This window comes from Anolis carolinensis, chromosome 3 (genome assembly GCF_035594765.1).
Source record: "Anolis carolinensis isolate JA03-04 chromosome 3, rAnoCar3.1.pri, whole genome shotgun sequence".
Taxonomy (NCBI): domain Eukaryota; kingdom Metazoa; phylum Chordata; class Lepidosauria; order Squamata; family Dactyloidae; genus Anolis; species Anolis carolinensis.
This window is the reverse complement of record NC_085843.1, coordinates 43,505,113-43,525,548: the sequence shown is the minus strand read 5'-3', so window position 1 is coordinate 43,525,548 and position 20,436 is coordinate 43,505,113. Positions and strand designations below refer to the sequence as shown.

Genomic DNA, 20,436 nt, shown 5'->3' with positions numbered 1-20,436 from the left:
ACAAAAACGAAAAACTGCCCCCTCTAGTTTTGAAACGAGTTTAGAATCAAATTTTTCATGGATCGATCAAGCCTATCTGTGTCTCTAGCCATTTTCCCCCAAGAACTCAGCAGCAACAAAGTTGCTTTCATGTAGTTCTTCCGGAAACAGATTTGTAACTAGAAAGATATACAGTATATACTTTTAGAACACACACCCAAATTATAAATAACTCTTGATACACTGAGGAAGTGAACTGCCTCTATTTGCAAGCTTATTTCCAAAGCACCATTGGAAACCTGTTTGTAAAGTATTTGTTATAGAATGAAGGATGGGAACTTTCGATTACATCTATGATGCATCTTGACTTAAAACTAGGTGGTTTGGTTGTTTTGGGTTTGAAAGACTGAAGGCAATTATAGTACAAGGTTCCAGATTTGGGAGGCATGCCTGCCTTCATGTGTAAACTATTGTGTGCATTTTCTATTATCATTGCACTTCAAAACACATAAATTAAAATAATAAATTAGCTTTATCCAACTATGTGATGATGATTTACGCTCATGTTACGGTTAAACAATTAAACAACACACAGATTCATATTTTATGTGTACTGCTCTTAACCCTGCTGGAAATATACACGATTAAGAATAGACCATAAACATGGTCTCTTAATACAAACAATCTGGTTTCAGTGGATTGTGGACCACAGCGAATAAATAAAATGCAAATCATTATACACATTGCCGTGAGTTTGAAAGAAAACTAGAATTACTTTATTTCCACATACAATAATAAAATGAGTACCTTTGAAAGCAAACAACTATTCAACATTTTAAAATGGTTGCACGAGTCCAACACATTTCTGATTGATTTGTTGAAGGGCTTCTTCTTTTGGTTATGACGAGAAGTCTGTGTGCATGGAAAGTGCGCATCAAATAGCAATGAGTATGACCTTTTGATATTCAGCATACATCTAATGGCAGAGGAGTTTTTCCAAAGCTAAAGTCCCTGATCAAAGCTCACATACATAATGTGAAATTTGTTAGCATCCTTGCCATCTCATGTCAAAAACTAGATAGTCTTACCTGAGAATACACTTAGTGATATTAAAGCTAAAGGCACACAATACATTTATGGTCTTTCCTGAGTATAGATTCATAATAACAAATATGGACACTTCCAAATGGTGCTTCCCCAATAAGCAGACACATGATTCTAATGCCAAATTCAATCATCACAGATAGTCAGATACCTCAAGTATAAACATCTTCCACCCTTCAGATCAGTGGACATGTATCCTAAGAAATAAAGGACACTATTCCACTTGAAGGACACTCTTTGAAAGGTGTTCTGTTTAAAGCAGTGGTTCTCAAGCTGTTGGTCCCCAGATGTCTTGGCCTTCAACTCCCAGAAATCCTAACAGCTGATAAACTGGCTGGGATTTCTGGGAGATGTAGGCCAAAACACCTGGGGACTTACAGGTTGAGAACCACTGGTTTAAAGGGACATGATCAAGATCCAGAAGAACAGAGACTAGGGTTCTTGAAGTTGCCTATTAACAGTTAGGCTGGATCGACACTGCCCTATATCCCAGGATCTGATCCCAGATTATCTACTTTGAACTGGATTATATGAATCTCCACTGCCATATAATGTGGGTTAAGCAAATAATGTGAGATCAGATCCTGGGATAGAGGGCAGTAGAAGGAACCTAAGTAACTGATGTAGAATACTGGCCAATTTTCCATCTCTATATACATTGATTTATGGGATTTTATATCTGTGTCCTCCTTTTTTTAATTTTCTTTCCTTTAAATGTGGAACTTGTATCTACTTTCATAGTGAGTACTCAAATGTGTCTCAACAATGATCTTCATAGATTCAATACACATTTCTGATGCTTTCTCATTCACCTGACTGACATATATGTATATTCTGTTCCTGAATTCAATAGCAATTTGATGAACTGATAATTTTTTAAAAAGCAGAAGGTGTACCACACATCTGTATCTCATCTGTACATCAAAAAATGCAGGACAATAACAATTTTATCCCTACAACAATCGTGTGAGTTACGTTAGGCTGAGACTTAATACCTTATCGAAGACTTGGACAAGTTTCATGGCCAAGTAGCCTAACCCAAATCAATTGCATACTGAATGGAGTCAGAGTTGAAGCCATCTAAAATATACAAGTCTCATGCAAAACCCTTTTTCTGTAAAAATAATAAATGCCTGTGTTTATAAGATACCTATAAAACAGGTTCTCTGGGCACCACACAATTATCTTGAAATAAAACAGTAGTGCAATTAAATATTGGCACATATCTCAAAATGCAATAAGACAAACTGACTCAGTTGAAAGTCAGTATAAAGTTCAATGTAATCTATAGTTATCCAGCCATTCTGTGATGTCATTTGCAGAATACTAATGATAAATGCTTCGATGCTGGCTTCTCATATCCTTTGTTGCAGTTAGAACATACTTGACAATAAATAATATTTATGGTTAATAATAATAAGAAAAATAATACAATTTTAAATGCAAACTGCTATACATTTGCAGCACACCTACCTTTGGTGTTTGATATTTTTTCATACTTAAAAATAGAGATGTACAATTTGTTTCATCCTAGAATGTGTACAACCCATCTTCTGTAACAGGAGGGTTTTCTTTGTTTGTTTGTTTAATGTCATGTATGGAAATTTCCCAGTTTACCCAAGTGCAATGAAAGGGTAAACCTATTAATGTCCTGGATTGATTTTCACTTGCCAATGTCACCGCCAGCCTGTTCAATAGTAAAATGTTCTCTTTCTGCTTCAAGCATAGGATAAACAATGCACTAAGGGAAGGTTCATAAATTAATGTCTAGATGCACAGATTGTACAAGCCTACATGATATAGTAAACAAAACCATTACAGGTCAGAGGTGGAAGAAACAGAGTAAATAAACCATTAGGAAATGTTTATACTAAACTAGATCTCATCTTCTGACTCCTGGTCCCGCTCGGATGTCTTCAGTAATCCGATTTCCATGGTTGGGGCTTGTTTCATTTTGGAACGGACTATCCTGGAAAAGAAAAACATGGTAGAAGAATCCATGCAATATCTACACGTTTGCAGTCAAGCAGTGATCAAGCAGAGAGCAGATTACTTGGGATGTGACATAATCACTGGTTGCCTACTTTCCACCCAATTCTCCCAACATGGCATTTTCTCAAGAGCACATGACAGTTTCTATATCAGTAATGAATCTGCTCTAAGAGTGCATCTACACTGTAGAATTAATCCAGTTTGACACCACTTAAACTGCCATGGCTCAGTGATGTGGAATCATGGGAGATGTAGTTTGGGCACCAGAACTATTTGGCATAGAAGGCTAAAGACCTTGTAAAACTACTACTTCCAGGATGACATAGCATTGAGGAGATGGTGGCGGAATATAAATAAATAAATAAATAAATAAATAAATAAATAAATATTATTATTATTATTATTATATTACTGGGTAGCTTCTTGAAAATCTGGATTAAACCCACGAGACAGTGTTATCTTTTTTACTGCAATAAGCAATGTTTTCTTGTGATCCTTTATGGTTACTTGTTTAGGAGAAATGTAGGCATTTAAGAAACATATTGAGTATATTTTTTTCACTATATGCCATTTCCTTATCAATCTTATTCCTGCCCCTCTGCCAAAAGTAATGGGGAAAAAAGAAAATGAATACTATTTATTTAAATACTGTAGTGAACAACGGTAATACTGTAAGTCATTTTAAAACAATTTTAACAAATCAGAAAAATACATTACTTTTTAAAAGCATTTAATGCTGTAAACTGTAAAGTAGTCTACCACCTTTCAATCTCAGCTCACCTAACAACCCCAGAAGATTAATATGTGTTTATTTTAATAATGTTTATAGTCTAATTCCTCTTTTCCTGTTGACTTTTTAATGTTGTCAACTCTACTGTAATTACATTGAGTCTTAATGTTGAGAGGAAAGGCAAGCCATAAATAAACTTGCATGATAATAAGTAACTTGTGCCTGTTCAGTAGTTTAGTTTTTTAAAAGGGGCAATAACCTGAGGTGGGTAACATGGTTCAAAGTCTGCCCAGTTATGAACACATGAGATTATTGAATGTCTGAAAATCATATTGTGTAAAAGCAAGATCTGAAAGCCTAACTTGCATTTAGAGAAAAGTTAAAATGGCCCATTCCGACTTTCTGTTTTTCAAAAAGGTGTCACTTACCAGCTGACTATAGAATAATTCACTGCCATTATAAGAAGTGCAAATGCATAATGCCAGCAGTAGCACATGGTGAGGAACATTATATTGTTATGATCCATTTGGTTCCATTCAGGACTCCCACTTGGAGGATAAAGTACAAATCCAATCTAGGAGATAAAAAGAAAATAATGCATTTGATATGAAATACTACATTTTATAGATGTACATTTTGGAATGCTCTGCGCTATGTGTGTGCCTCATCTCATGTGTTGATCCCTGAGTCTTAAGGAAAGTTGGTCTATTTAACAAAGGACACTTTTTCACTTGAAGGACACTCTTTGAAAGGTGTTCTGTTTAAAGAGACATGTTCAAGATCCAGAAGGGACAGTAAAGTTCTTAGAGTTGCCTATTAACAGCACCTGGGCACCAAAGCTCAAAGGTACCCAGTCTGTTCTTCTACTTAAATTGGAAGTTTAGAAATAATGGCCAGCTGGTACTTATTTAAGAACACTTAGATGTAAGGTTGCCCTTCCACATTTGCAGTTTTGACTTTTGCAGATTTGATTATTCACAGGTTTAATTAAAATGTTCTCTCTAGGCCTATAAATGCCTGGAAAGATGGTTTTATTGATAATGTTCTTCCTTACAAAGGTATATTTCATTTACTCCAACATGATACACACATATATGTCTATATGCAGACTCTTGTCCAACATGACAGAAGAATGATCACATAAGGAAGTTTCCCAAATTTTGGATTATATTAAGCATGTGGAATAGACACTATGTTTTAAATTTTAAAATGAGTAGTCCAGAGCTTCTATTTATGGGTATTTGTACAATTTAAATATATATACAGAATTCATATATTGTCATTTTAAAGAAAGTAAAGGTTTCCCCTTGACATTAAGCCTAGTAATGTCCTACTCTGGGGGTGGTGTTCATTTCCATTTCTAAGCTGAAGAGCTGGTGTTGTCCACAGAGGCCTCCAAGATCATGTGGCCAGAATGACTACATGGAGCGCCATTACCTATTAATCTACTCATACTTGAATGTTTTTGAACTGCTAGGTTGGCAGAAGCTGTGGCTAACAATGGGAGCTCACCCCACCCCCCAGATTCGAACCACTGACCTTTTGGTCAGCAAGTTTAGCAGCTCAGTGGTTTATCCCTCTGTGCCACCAGGGACAGAAATTTTAATATTTCTAAAATTTGGATAGACCTGAAGGAAAAGCAAGACACTATTATGGACAAGCATGCTACCAACATTAACACTTATTTGTGCTTTCATGAAAGCAGCAGTTCTCCTTTCTTACAGAGGCTCAATAAAGGCTCACATTCAAAAGTAGGAGAAAATAAACAGAAAAAAATGTAACAGACATATACTGAGAGTGACATTGATTCGCTGGGTGTCAGCCCTTACCTAATGAAAACAGCACCTTCCACACACTTCCCACAAGAGGAAGACACCAGCTAATATGGTGAAAATAAACTTTTTGGATCACAACTTCCATGGTCCTTCAGCCAACAAGAGCCATAGCCCAAAAATAAGATGCAGAATTGAGCACCCTAATGGGCATGGGATTTTGGGTGGATGTTGGAGGGTATACCAAGGGAATGGTGACAGAATGAAATTGATGCAGCTCTGAATTTGCCAGCATATTTTATTGCCATGTTCATATCACTATGCAAATGCTGAATGACACAAATGCTAGCAAAATATATATCTAGGACTGAGTATACAGTTCTGCACATATGGTTTGACTAGGGGTACTGATAAGACTATCTGTGTTGAGCAGTCCAATCACTTCATGGCAATGGCAATATTGACACTAAAGATAGGTTCAGGAGAGCAGGTTTATTGGGAGGGGTAGATGACACTGGAGGAAGGAAGTGACAATGACTAAGTGGCCAGTGATAAATATTCTATTCTATTGCAGAGCTAGCTGCTTTGGAATCAGAAGAGTTATAGAAAAAGAAAACAATTCCTGTGGCAATGGCAACAGCTTCCCAGGGATGTCTGTAATTTGGGGTAAAACTGGTTAACCAAGTTTATATAATGTTGGGAAAATGCTCTGGAGTTTTGCCAAATTCTGGAGCATCCCTGTGCTTAGTATGGACTGCTAGACTGCCTCACCTGAACATTCCACCTGAACATTAAGAACTTCCTGACCATAAGAGCTGTTCAACAGTGGAACTCTCTGCCTCAGAATGTAGTGGAAGCTCCTTCCTTGGAGGCTTTTAAACAGAGGTTGGATGGCCATCTGTCAGGGGTATTTTGATTGTGCTTTTCCTGCATGGTAGGGGGTTGGACTAGATGGCCCATGTGGTCTCTTCCAACCCTGAGTCTATGAACTGGACAATGTCCACAGTTGACACTGTCATTCCCTGCACTCCGCTGAACAGGCTAAAAAGGGGGGATGGATCAGGCCCAAGTCAGCCTCCCATTTTCCGACAGATGGCCACAGACTTCCAGAGAGTTCCTGGCCACCACCATATGCCTTTACTTACCTCAGCAAACGTGCCCAGTGATGGCCAAGATTCTCCAAAGCTCTGTGGTGGTATGGCAGCAGTGACAGGGGACTGCGAAGGTAAGGTGATAGTCTAGTAGGCCTGAATCAGTTTTGGCCCCACTGGATGGTCTGGACTCATCCTAACACTGCCATGAGATGGACATGGCCAATGTAGCTGCCCCTGGGATCAGGCCAGAATATTGATACTCAAAACTGACCTCAGATTAAGTTGTTCATGTAGAAGAGGCAACTAGAGAAGACCCACTGAGTCATTGGAAAGTCAGTAAATCCTACTGATTCATTAAGTCTATTTTAGTTGGTATTAATTTATTAAGACTTAGTCCCCAAACTCTTGGCATCTGTTTGAGCTTGTTGCATGCTGGCACCTGGGCTGGTTTCAGACGGGTTATGAACATGAAGCCAGGACACAGTGATTCACTTACCTGCCAAAACCAGCTCCCTTGCAGTATGCACAGACTTGTCCGGAACATCTCAAGGACAATGATGCCACGGAAGAAGATTTCCAGGAAGACACAGATGGCTGCTCCAAAAATGGCGACTAAAAGCAACTGATGGACATGGAGATCTAGCATAGCACGTCCATGGATGTGAAAATAAAAGAGAAAACCTGATGACATGGAATGAGAGGGTCAGTTATTTTTCCTCCTGTATCGTGTTATTACATAAAAGTTCAATTACAATATAAAGGACATTATCCAGATTTTGTGTCAAGCAACCTACATACATATACAATTTCATTAAACCTAAAGGTGTATTAGAATTACATAAATCCCTCAGCAGAGGGAGGAGGTTCATCAATGCAGTCACTCCTCCACATCCTTGTGGAGTGAAGACAATGGGGAAAGATGTTGGATGAGTACAGTTCAACACTTCCAGTATAGGAAATTCAGGCCAAACTGGAGATGACACTAAGGCCCCTTCCACATAGCTGAATAAAATCCCACATTATCTGCTTTGAACTGGGATATATGGCAGCGTGGACACAGATAACCCAGTTCAAAGCAGATATTGTGGGATTTTCTGCCTTGATATTTTTTGGGTTATTTTAGTGTTCGTTTAATTTGGTGGTAATGTCTTTTTATTGCTTATGCTAAGGTTTACTGTGTCATTCTTAATTTATGTCATGTCTCGTTTATTGGCTGGTTGTATTATATAGCATTAAATACTGCTGTTATATTGTTGTTAGCCCCATCAGGGAGATAGGGCAGGATAGAAATAAAGTTTATTATTATTCTTTTATTATGACACAGCAAACAAGATAGATATGCTGGATTTCGTATCACAAAATCACAAGTCGAACACTTCCCGAGTGTCTAGGACTCTGTGATGTATTTTCGGATGATGCGGGCAGATCCCAGTAGGGTGGCCTTTTGCAGTTGGCACATCGTAATTTTGTCAATGTCTATTGTTTCCAAATGCCGGTTGAGATCTTTTGGCACAGCACCCTGTGTACCCATCACCACCGGGACCACTTGCACTGGTTTCTGCCAGAGTCTTTGAAGTTCAACCTTGAGGTCCTGATAACGGCTGAGTTTTTCCTGTTGTTTTTCGTCAATGCGACTGTCACCTGGGATGGCAACATCAATGATCCAAACCTTTTTCTTTTCCACAACTGTGATGTCTGGTGTGTTTTGTTCCAGAACTTTGTCAGTCTGGATTCGGAAGTCCCACAGTATCTTTGCATGTTCATTTTCCAATACTTTTGCAGGTTTGTGATCCAACCAGTTCTTTGCTGCTGGGAGGTGGTACTTGAGGCATAAATTTCAATAAATCATTTGGGCCACATAGTTATGCCTCTGTTTGTAGTCTGTCTGTGCGATTTTCTTACATCAGCTGAGGATATGATCAATGGTTTCGTCAGCTTCCTTGCACAGTCTGCATTTTGGGTCATCAGCTGATTTTTCGATCTTGGCCTTAATTGCATTTGTTCTGATGGCTTGCTCCTGGGCTACAAGGATCAGGTCTTCTGTCTCCTTCTTCAGGGTCCCATTTGTGAGCCAGAGCCAGGTCTTCTCCTTATCAGCTTTTCTTTCAATTTTGTCAAGGAACTTTCCATGCAATGTTTTGTTGTGCCAGCTGTCAGCTCTAGTTTGTAGTGCGGTTTTCTTGTACTGATTATTTGTCTACTGTGTTTTGAGGAGTTTCTGATTTCTGACTTCAATCAAAGCAGGTTCTTCACTTTGCTTTACATATTCTGCCAGGGCATGTTCTTCTTCTTTGACTGCTTGTTTTACTTGTAAGAGTCCTCTGCCCCCTGATCTTCTAGGCAGATATAGCCGGTCAACATCACTGCGAGGGTGCAGTGAATGATGAATGATCATGAGTTTTCTTGTTTTTCTGTCCAAATTGTCCAGTTCCACCTGTGTCCAGTTTATGATGCCAGCAGTATATCTTATGACAGGTATGGCCCAGGTGTTTATGGCCTTGATGGTGTTGCCTCCATTGAGCTTGCTTTTGAGAATTTTTCTGACCCTTTGTGTGTATTCTTTATTGACCACAGTTTTCACATGTTCATGCTTGATGTTGTCCAGCTGTAATATACCCAGATATTTACAGGCCTCTGGTTGGTGACACTTTATTGTTTGGTCATTAGGCATATTTATGCCCTCACTTTCAATGATTTTTCCCTTCTTCAATGCTACCATCGAACATTTGTCTAAACCAAACTCAACAGTGGCATTGAAGAAGGGAAAAATCATTGAAAGTGAGGGCATAAATATGCCTAATGGCCAAACAATTATTATTATTATCATCATCATCATTATTATTAATTCTACAGTGGAGTTAAACTCCATGTGGGGGAAAATGCTAAGTCGGAGGCAGGCAAGTTAAAGTGGTGGTATATATTTTAAATTGTTTAATTGTGTTTTAACTTTTGTATCTTGTGGTTTTTCATAATGTCTTTTTAATTGTTGTAAGCCACTTTGAATCTCAATCAAGAGAATGGATTATAATGGTGCTGATAAAGATTACAACAACATCAACAATAACAACAACACATCTCTTCCATTCGTCATAAATTATGCAGTGCAATGCGGTATAAACTCACCTTCTACAGCTACAGCAAGTGAAAGCATCATTCTGTCCATGGCTACTGGCAGAGCATTAGTACCATGAGCTACAATGTCTACCAGTCCTGAGATGCCATAGAAAAGATACATGGTTGCATGCTGCCAGTTCATGAGGTGATCCCACTGTTTCCTTTCATAATTATACAGTTTCAAATGAGGTCCATCAGGAACAAACTGCTCTGCTACCATACCTGTGTGGGAAACAATGGAAAAATAGGTTGATGACTATTTTGACAGTCCATTTCATTTTTAAAAACTGAAATCTTTGGTATCATTTTGTAAGAACAGCACTTCTTCCCAATATCAGTAAAAATCCTGATAAGTACTTTTCAAATCTTTGCTACAAGTGGACTCTAAACCACATGTCTTTTTTCTACATTTAGACATCAAGAATGACAGGGTTTCAAAACATCTCGAATTACATTCAACATCTAAAAAGCAGCTGGATACAACCATAACTTTTTGAGATCTACAGTATTTGCTTTTTTAAGTGGCCCCCGGTGTTGCAGCAGATTAACCCGCTGAGCTGCTGAACTTGCTGACCAAAAGGTAGGTGGTTTGAATCCGGGGAGCCCCAGTTTCTGCCAATTTAGCAGTTCGATAACATGCAAATATGAGTAGATCAATAGGTACCGCTCCAGCGGGAAGGTAACGGCACTCCATGCAGTCATGCCGGCCACATGAACTTGGAGGCGTCTACCGACAATACTGGGTCTTCGGCTTAGAAATGGAGATGAGCACCAACCCCTAGAGTTGGACATGACTAGACTTAGTGTCTGAGGAAAACCTTTACCTTTACCTTACTTGCATTTTTAAAATAACTTCAATATACTATTAAAGAGAGAGCTAAATTCTGTTAAGAACACTTAAGCAGTTGTATATGTGTTTGTATATTTAACAATATTTCTTTCAGAGCTGATGTTTATGTACCTGATTTCATAATTGCTACACAAATAAAAGCAAAGTTGAGCAATCGGCACAATCCACATTGCTATTTGAAGTCAAATCTGTATGTAAATACATTTTTTCCATTACTTCACTCTGTTTCACAACCCATGAATTCTCTTATTCATCCTCAGTCTTAACCACTATTATTCAGAGGCAAGGCCAAAGAAAATCAACTTACCGATGAGAGCAAAGGCAGCTTTGATGATGCCCTCAGTAAATTCTAAGCGTTGAAATCCTGCTTTGGAGCCAATGGAAGAAGTGTTCTTTTTTCTCCGAGAAAGGTACTTTAATGGATACTTCACAGACCACCACAAACCAAAGAGAAGGAAAAAACTGCCAGGAAGTGCATGACCTTTGAAATTTCCCATCTTTCTTCACTGTGTATCAACCTAAGGACAAAGAATGTAAAGTGTATCTTAAAGAATGCAATACTTGGGATTCTTACGTAAGGCTTAGCATACACACAGGATTTGGATCACCATTTGTACATGGTTCTGTAGTAGATAACAACTCCCCAAATTCCCCAGGTATTAAGAACTATAGTCCAAAACAGTAACTTGATTGGAAAATAACAATAAAATATAGTTTTAATAGTATAAATAGGCTATAGTTCTGTGGTAGATAACAACTCCCCAAATTCCCCAGGCGTTATGTCTAATGCTGGAGAGAACTATAGTCCAAAAGAGTAACTTGATTAGAAAATAACAATAAAATATAGTTTTAATAGTACAAATAGGCTATAGTGAGCCTGTGGTTCATTTTCTTTTTCCTCTCTTCTTCCAGCATAGAAGTGATAACAAGACTAGAAGCTTTCACCCGAGTGATGACATGTTCCATCTCCCACTACAGATATTCAGCCATAACTGATCTTCAGAAGAATTAAGAGTTCTCATCCAGGAAGGTAACATACAATCATCTTGACAAAAGGATATGAGAAAGAATTGAGAGCTAACATTTCTGGTTATGTGGACTTATGTTATATGCTTTCTTTTTGTTGTCAAAGGCTTTCATCGCCGGAATCACAGGGTTCTTGTGTGTCTTCCGGGCTGTATGGCCATGTTCCAGAAGCATTCACTCCAGATGTTTCACCCACATCTATGGCAAGCATCCTCAGAGGTTGTGAGGTATACAGCCCAGAAAACACACAACAACCCTGCTTTCTTTCTCTCTCTCTGTTTTGGTATTCAACATATGCCTTAAGGATTTTGAAGACAGCTGCTATTTATCCCGCCTGTTGTAGGCAGGGAAACAATGGTAGAGTAGGAATTGCTATATCAGAATCTCCGTATTATCTAATTGAAGCTTTCATTGCACAATTGTTTACTGCAGCAATAGTACCACAACCTGACAACTAAAGGTCTGTAAGTATTTCTCCAGCCCTCCTTCACCATCTTCCCAAACCTAATGCTACTAAACAAATCCAACTAAACAAAGGAAAAGAAAGCAAGGCAGTCCATGGAAGACAGAAATTACTGCTAAAAGAAGCTTCATTGGGTGCATCTGCATTGTAGAATTAATGCAGTTTGACACCACTACCATGGCTCAGTGTAATGGAATAGTGAGAGTGTTGTTTGGTGAGGCACCAACAGTTTTTGGCAGGGAGGCTAAAGGCCTTCTAAAACTACAATTCCCATGATCCAGAGCATTGAGCCATAAAAGTTAAAGTGGTGTCAGACTGTGTTCATTCTATAGTGTAGATCAGGTATGGGCAAACTTCAGCCCTCCAGGTGTTTTGGACTTCAGCTCCCACAATTCCTGGCCTCAGGCCCTTTCCTTTTCCCCCTCAGTCACTTAAGCTGTCAGGAATTGTTGGAGCTGAAGTCCAAAACATCTCGAGGGCCCAGTTTGCCCATGCCTGGTATAGATACACCTTTGTTAGAAGCTTCATTAACTGAAGTACACCTGTAATGCCTAAATAATCTTAGAATAAGTGAGAATACAATTTCAAAAAGGATCTTATTATGTATTAGTCTTATCAGTGGCCATGCTGCCTGTTTTCCAATATCTAACTTTAAAAGTAACTTTTAAAAGTGTCAGTGTATTTGTAAGTTGTTACTGTTGCTAGAGAACTAGCAGACAACTTTATTTGGTTTTTGATCTCCCTGAACGCCATTAAATGTATTCTTCTCCATAATATATGCTGCAGGTGCATCAGCCTTAGATACAAAAGCTGTCCTTTGTGCCAACACATCAAAGTCTATCACTTCATACAAACTGAGTCTCCAAACAGCTTGCATCCAGGAAGTCATTATGATTACAGTTAAAATTAATTCACTAAACAGCAGCAAATTAGGGCAATGTTTAGTGTACAGCAGCATGAGATGCAAGAGGAAAAAAGGAAACATATTACAACAAATTGAATAAAGCAAAGCATGTACAGATTATAATATCTATCTTTATTTAAACATTTTATCTGCTTCTCCCATCCCCCAAAAAGCTTGAAATGCAATGCAATCTTATCCAAGTTTATAAAGAAAACAAGTTATTTCTGTTCAACAGGGCTAATTTTGTACATGGGTGTAGCCTTACAGCACCGGCCTTTACTTGCCTATTTATTTGTGAGATCTTTTTAGGCAATATTACCTGGATGTGGACAAACATAAAGCTCCTCTTTTGCAGTCTGGTAGTGATGCTAGAGCAGAATGGGGAGCTTCAGACTAAATGTGGCCTTTCTTGAGGCCCAATAAGACCACCAAATTCCCCATATGATCTGACCATTATACATTTTAGTATTTTCCCAGCTTCCAGGCATTCTAAAATATTTAAAGACCTCTCCCAAGAGTTACAGGGAGTATGAGCTGTACATTAAAATATGCTGTTATTTCTTTACTCCATCTTTTCCCTTTGACTTTGCCCCACACTGGAATGCACCCCTCAAATCTCTCTGAAACTAAATTTATGTAGAATAATTCAATTTGACACCACTTTAGCTGCTCTGGCTCAGTGCTATGGAATCCTGGAAGTTGTAGTTTGGTGAGGGACCAGCACTCTTTGGCAGAAAAGGCTACAATCCTCGTAAAACTACAGCTCCCAATATTTTATAAGTACTGAACCATTGTAGTTAAAGTGGTTTCAAACTGCATTAATTCTTCAGTGTTGATGCACTCCTTAAGCAATTTACCAGTTTTGAGTCAAAGCACATACCCTCCAACATTTAACATACTAAACTAGGAACAGTGTGGCAAACAACAGATGGCAGGAGTCCTAGGCCAATGAAGAAATGCAGCTAAAGTGTAGAATTAATACAGATCAACAACACATTCATTGCCATAGCACAATGCTATGGGATTGTGGGAGTTGTAGTTTTACAAGTTTTTAAAATATTTTCTGCCATAGAGTTGCCTCTTCCCAATCATGTGAAGTCTTTGGAACTGTGTTTCATGAAAGTCTTGCATATGTTTAGATTTCCCAGCACTAAAAACCTACTCAAACCAGGCAATCATCAGCAACAAAATATTTTCAATATTTTCCATATTGATCTGATGGTTTTGTTTCAGGCTAATATAGTTGAGCCCACAGAGGCACAGTGAGTTAAACCACTGAGCTGCTGAACTTGCTGATTGAAAGGCTGGCAGCTCCAGAATCTGCTGTGATCCCAGGTATGGCATTACAACTTTAATATGGCACCAAAGGTTCATCTATCTATACTGTAGAATTAATGCAATTTGAAACCACTCTAACTGCCATGGCTCAATGCTATAGAATCCTGGGAGTTGTAGTATGGTGTAGCACCAGCAGAAAAAGCTAAAGACTTTGTAAAACTGCAATGATATCATAGCATTAAGCTATGGTACTTAAGCCGGTGTTGAACTACAGTGTAGATGCACCCCAAGAAAGCCTCCTTGTGGAGAGTATTCCACAAACGGGGTGCTGCTGTGAGAAAAGACCTTTCCCCTTGCTTGCTAAGAGGGTTTGGAAACCTTGAAATGGGCTTAAAGTGGCAAAAAACCAAAAGGCTTTTAAAGAAACTGATGACTTCAGTAAGTCTCTTGAATTTTCCTTCTCATTTTCTGTCCATCCCAGCAGGTTTGAAATATTGACAGAACTTCAGAGCACAGGCATCGCAGAAAACCAAATTTGCTGTGTCGAAACAAAGACGTTAAGGGTGCCCTTCTCCTTAATGCTTTCCTCATGATGGCTTTGATAAGAACTTATATAAGGAGCAATAAATGCTTTGGTTATAGGCTTCTGACAAGGACAATAAAAGTACCTCCTGAAAATAAAGAACAACACTTAGAAGACAGGGGAATTCCAGACAAGAAACAATCAGGACCAGTGAACACCTCCCAACAAAGGATTCCCCCAGGCAGAAAGCAGCCAGGCTTTGAAGCTTCAATGCTAATCAAGATGGCCAGTTGCAACATTGACACTTGCCTCCAACAGAAAAGAGTTCTTTCAGCCTCTGAAAATGCCTGCCATAGATACGGGCAAAACTTCAGGAGAGAATGCTTCTAGAACATGGCCAAACAGCCCAGAAAATTCACAGCAATACATTGATTCCAACCATGAAAGCTTTCGACAACACCGTGCAAAGTTTATCCATGGCTTTCCTTATTAAGGATGCATCTACACTTTAGAATTAATGCAGTTTGACACCGCTTAAACTGCAATGGCTCAATACTCTCAACCCATGGGAGTTGCAGTTTTATAAGGTCTTTCACCTTCTCTGCCAAAGAGTGCTGATGCCTCAACAAACTGCAATTCCCAGGATTGCACAGCACTGAGCCATGGCAGGAAAGTGATGTCAAATTGCGTTACTTCTTTGGTGTAGATACATCCTTACTCTATCCATCTTGAAGGCAATCTTCCTCTTTCCCTAGTGCCTTCTACTTTACCAAGCATCATTGCCCTTTAGAGTGAAATCCCGGGATGATGAAGAAAAGGAACAAACTGCCAGGAAAAAGTCTTGAGTAACCAGCATTGGAATGAACTGAAGCTGAGCCAGGACTCATGTCGCCCAGTCTGCTCTGCTGTGTTCACTTAAGAGGAAAGACATTTCACTGACCTCAGTGAAAGAAAACAAAAATGGGGTAGTACATCTTATAGTAATTTTTAAGTAAACCATGAAACCATTTCATGGCTCATAACGAAAAAAAGTGCTGTCGAAGGCTTTTCTGGCCGGACAGAATCACTGGGTTGCTGTGAGTTTTCCGGGGTGTATGGCCATTTTCCAGAAGCATTCTCTCCTGACATTTCGCACACATCTATGGCAGGCATCCTCAGAGGTTGTGAAGTCTGTTGCAAAATAGGAAAGTGAGGTTTATATATCTGTGGAATGTCCACGGTGGGAGAAAGAACTCTTGTCTGTTGGAGGCAAGTGTTACAATTAATCACCTTGATTAGCATTGAAAAGCCTTGCAGCTATAAAGCCTGGTTGCTTCCTGCCTGGGGGATCCTTTGTTGGGAGGTGTTATTTGGCCCTGATTGTTTCTTGCCTGGTTTTTCCGTTTTCAAAGTGTTGTTCTTTCTTTGCTGTCCTGAGGTTTTTTTTAATACTGGTATCCAGATTTTGTTCATTTTCATTGTTTCCTCCTTTTTTATTGAAATTGTCCATAGTTGTCCATGATAGTTGTTAGAGTGTCCAGCATTTCCTTGTTCTTAAATAATATTCTGTGTCGAGATTGGTTCATCAAGTGCTCTGCTATGGCTGACTTCTCTGATTGTTAGTCTGCAGTGCCTTTCATGTTCCTTGATTCGTGTTTGGGCAATGCTGCTCTTGGTGGTTCCTATGTAGACTTGTCCACAGCTGCAGGGTAAACGGTAGACTCCTGCAGAGGTGAGAGGATCCCTCTTGTCCTTCCTTGACCATAGCATTTGTTGGATTTTCTCAGTGGGCCTGTAGATAGTTTGTAGGTTGTGTTTCTTCATCAGCTTCCCTATGCAGTCATGGTTCCCTTGATGTACAGTAAGAACATTTTTTCCTCTGGGTGGATCTTTGTGTTGACTCTCATGGCTTGTTCTTGGCCTTACAGCTCTTCCGATGTCTGTGGTGGAGTATCCATTGGCCTGTAGAGCTCAGTTTAGGTGGTTTAGTTCCCCTTGGAGGAGGTGAGGTTCGCAGATTCTTTGTGCACGGTCTGCCAGGGCTTTGATCGTGATTCTTTTTTGACTTGGGTGATGGTTGGAGCTTTTATGAAGGTATCTATCCATGTATGTAGGTTTTCTGTAGACCATGTGGCCCAATTGTTAATTGGGTTTGTGGATGACCAGAACATCTAGAAATGGCAGCTTTCCTTCATTTTCTTTTTTCATGCTGAACTGGATGTTTGGGTGGATGCTGTTGAAGTGGTCCAGGAACTTGTTTAGTTCTTCTTCCCCATGGCTCCAAATGGTGAAGGTGTCACCCACATATCTGAACCATATCGCAGGCTTTTTTGGTACTGTTTCTAGGGCTTGTTTTTCAAAGTGTCCAGGCTGAGAGGGGCCCCCTCTACCCATCAAGGAACACAAAAGGCACTGCAAACTAATCCCACCAGAGAAGTCACCCATAGCAGAGCACTTGATGAACCAACCTGGACACAGCATATTATTTGAGAAGACAGAAATGCTGGACCACTCTCACAACCACCATGTCAGAGTACACAGGGAAGCCATTGAGATCCACAAGCCTGTGGACAATCTCAATAGAAAGGAGGAAACCATGAAAGTGAACAAAATCTGGCTACCAGTATTTTAACAAACTCTAAAATCAGGACAGTAAATAAAGAACAACACTCAGAAGACAGGGGAATTCAAGACAAGAAACTAATTGCAGTGTTTCATAAAACTAGCAGTAATATCACTATGATGTTTCTTAATGCTAATGCCAGATAATGGGGGGAAATGTATACCGTGTTTTCTATTCCAATTTTCCCCCTATCTTTTGATCTTCCACTTTTGAAATTGATAGCCGTATTCTTAAGTAGAGATATTCAAAGATACATTAGTGTCTTGAGTTAGATACCCCTTCCAGGGCCAGTTAACACCTACCAACAAAGGACTCCCCCGGCAGGAAGCAGTCAGGCTTTGAACTTCAAGGCTTTTCAATGCTTTTTTTTCGTGTCAGGAGCAACCGAAGTCGCTTCTGGAGTGAGAGAATTGGTCGTCTGCAAGGATGTTGCCCAGGGGACACCCGGATGTTTTGATGTTTTTACCATCCTTGTGGGGGGCTTCTCTCATGTCCCCGCATGGAGCTGGAGCTGATAGAAGGAGCTCATCCACACTCCCCCCAGGTGGGATTCGAACCTGGCAGCTTTCAGGTCAGCAACCCAACCTTCAAGTCATGAGGCTTTTATCCCCTAGGCCACCGGAAGCTCCTTTTCAATGCTAATCAAGCTGGCCAATCGCAACATTCACACTTTCCTCAAACAGACAAATTCTTCTTTCTCTCACCCTGGACCTTCCACAGATATACAGTAGAGTCTCACTTATCCAACGTTCTGGATTATCCAACGCATTTTTGTAGTCAATGTTTTCAATATATCATGATATTTTGGTGCTAAATTTGTAAACACAGTAATTAATACATAGCATTACTGCGTACTGAACTACTTTTCTGTCAAATTTGTTGTATAACATGATGTTTTGGTGCTTAATTTGTAAAATCATAACCTAATTTGATGTTTAATAGGCTTTTCCTTAATGCCTCCTTATTATCCAACATATTCGCTTATCCAACATTCTGCCGGCCCGTTTATGTTGGATAAGTGAGACTCTACTGTGTATATATATATATATATATATGCTCCACTTGCCTAGTTTCCAGAAATGTTTCTGGAACAGCCCGGAAAACTCACAGCAACTTAATGCAGTTTGACGACACCTTCACTTCCATGTCTCAAAGCTCCGGAAAGAAAGAAAAAATAAAAATGGAACAAGCCAGGGACCTGGACCAAGCTTACCCAGCGGTGTCTGCCTCTTCTTTGAAAGTTGATTGACTTCTTGGTCTTTTCTTTGGAAAGTTTGAAGCCTCCTCCTCCGAAGACGACGGTGCGGACGTGCCGCCGGTCTCATCCTCGCCCTGTACCGGAGGCAAGGGTTCAGGCGGAGTGGTCTACACGGGATGCTCCTCCCGCCTCCATCCCGCCTCCTCCGGCAGATGCCCAGCTGCGCTCCCTCCCAGCAACGCCGCTGGGGCAAAGCAGCCTCCCTCGGGCGGCTTCTCCCCGCCCATCCTCGCTCCCTATTGGTCCATTGGGCTCTTTTTCGCCTCGGGATGGGCTGGGGGAGACGTCAATCCCCCTCCCCACTTCTGCCGGGCTCCCCCTAATGGCGAAGAGCGGCATTGCAAGCAAGAGAGACGTGATGTGGCACAGATTTTTTTCCAGATTTTCCAGACTTTCTTCGCGGCAGAAGTAACTTCCCTCCCTCTATTTTGTCCAAAAAGACGGGTTGGAGTCCCCTCCTCCCTCCTTCACGATGCTTAAAGCCATTCCATCTGAAACTCTTTCTTTTTCTGTTGTTCTATTCGCAGCCACACACGACATCCCTGTATTTCTGGGAACACTGAATCAGGTCAAAGTTTGCCAGGCTTGGGTCTGTTTGCTTTTGTGTGTTTTGTGTGCCCTTCACTCAAAAACGGCCTTTCCTTTTTTTCAAGCCTGAGAATATCCATAGAAATAACCTGCACTGAAATAACCTGCACTAAAGCAAGGCAGTTAAAATGGTGCCAAACTTCATTCAGTCTATACACAGATGAACCCTACATTTTCTTAATGTCTAATAGCGCTGTTCTTTCCAAATAAAGCCCATAAGGAATTATACCACCAGGGAAAAAGGGAAAAAGTTTTGAACTCTCAGCAATTTGAATCAGTCCCCCATGCAAGAGACACTGTTCTGTAGGTCACAGATATATTGAATTTGAATCCTCTGCGGAGGCCATGCCTTGGCACAAAAAGGTGCTTATCTATGATTATGCAAGAAATCTGTGCTCAGGAAAGACACAAAGTGCTATAGATGCAGCACTCTAAATGTGAATGTCGGGAAAGAAAATACCTCTTTGTCAGTCTATAGGACCATCTTTGATGCCACCTCTGAAATGTTGCAGGAAATCACAGCATCAGTAAAGACAACACAATCAATTGGAAGCAAAGACATCTTGCTAAGGATGGGGTCACAAAAGGGCAAAATGAGGATATTAATTCCCCACCCCACAAATAAGGATTTCTTTTGTTTCCCAATGAATTTTTCTCTCTACCTTAATTTTTAGGAGCGAGACACCAAAAATCCTTCACACTTAGAATGCTTGCATTTCCTGCATTCATCTTCCCTTGATAACTTTGCCCTTTTTCTTTGGATACATAACCTTTCTTTCTAAATGCTCAGTGCTAGAAACTTAGAAGTTAAGTGTTATGAGTAATTGCTGGATGGCCATCGGTTGGGAGTGTTTTGTGTGTTCCTGCATAGCAGGGAGTTGGACTGGATGGCCCTTGGGGTCTTCTAAAACTCTAGGATTCTATGAAGAAAAATTCATTGAGGGACATTTCTGGGCTAAATGTGTACATGTATTTGTTTATTTGCTGTACTCGCTTTTCCTCAAAGCATAGTATTTTTCTGTTTTCTCTTGCAGATACCAAAGTTTGTTGATAAAATCACTATTTGCACTGGAAGCAAGTCCATATTCCATTTGGCAGAAAAATCGGTTTAGATTTTAATGGTGAAAGAGTCAAAATAACTGTTCATTGTAATAGTTGC

At 39.9% G+C, this 20,436-nt stretch overlaps 1 protein-coding gene across 1 annotated transcript; it reads right to left on the bottom strand.

Moving 5' to 3' along the window:
* Window positions 1-728: 728 nt before the first annotated feature.
* tmem45a (transmembrane protein 45A) lies at window positions 729-18,878 on the bottom strand. Its single transcript, XM_003219174.4, has 6 exons — window positions 18,645-18,878; window positions 10,943-11,153; window positions 9,795-10,007; window positions 7,168-7,352; window positions 4,234-4,379; window positions 729-3,052 (listed from the first exon to the last, which is right to left on the bottom strand). Exons 2-6 carry the CDS (start codon window positions 11,130-11,132, stop codon window positions 2,959-2,961), a joined length of 828 nt encoding a protein of 275 aa, XP_003219222.1. The 5' UTR covers window positions 11,133-11,153; window positions 18,645-18,878; the 3' UTR covers window positions 729-2,958.
* Between the last annotated feature and the right edge of the window lie 1,558 nt (window positions 18,879-20,436).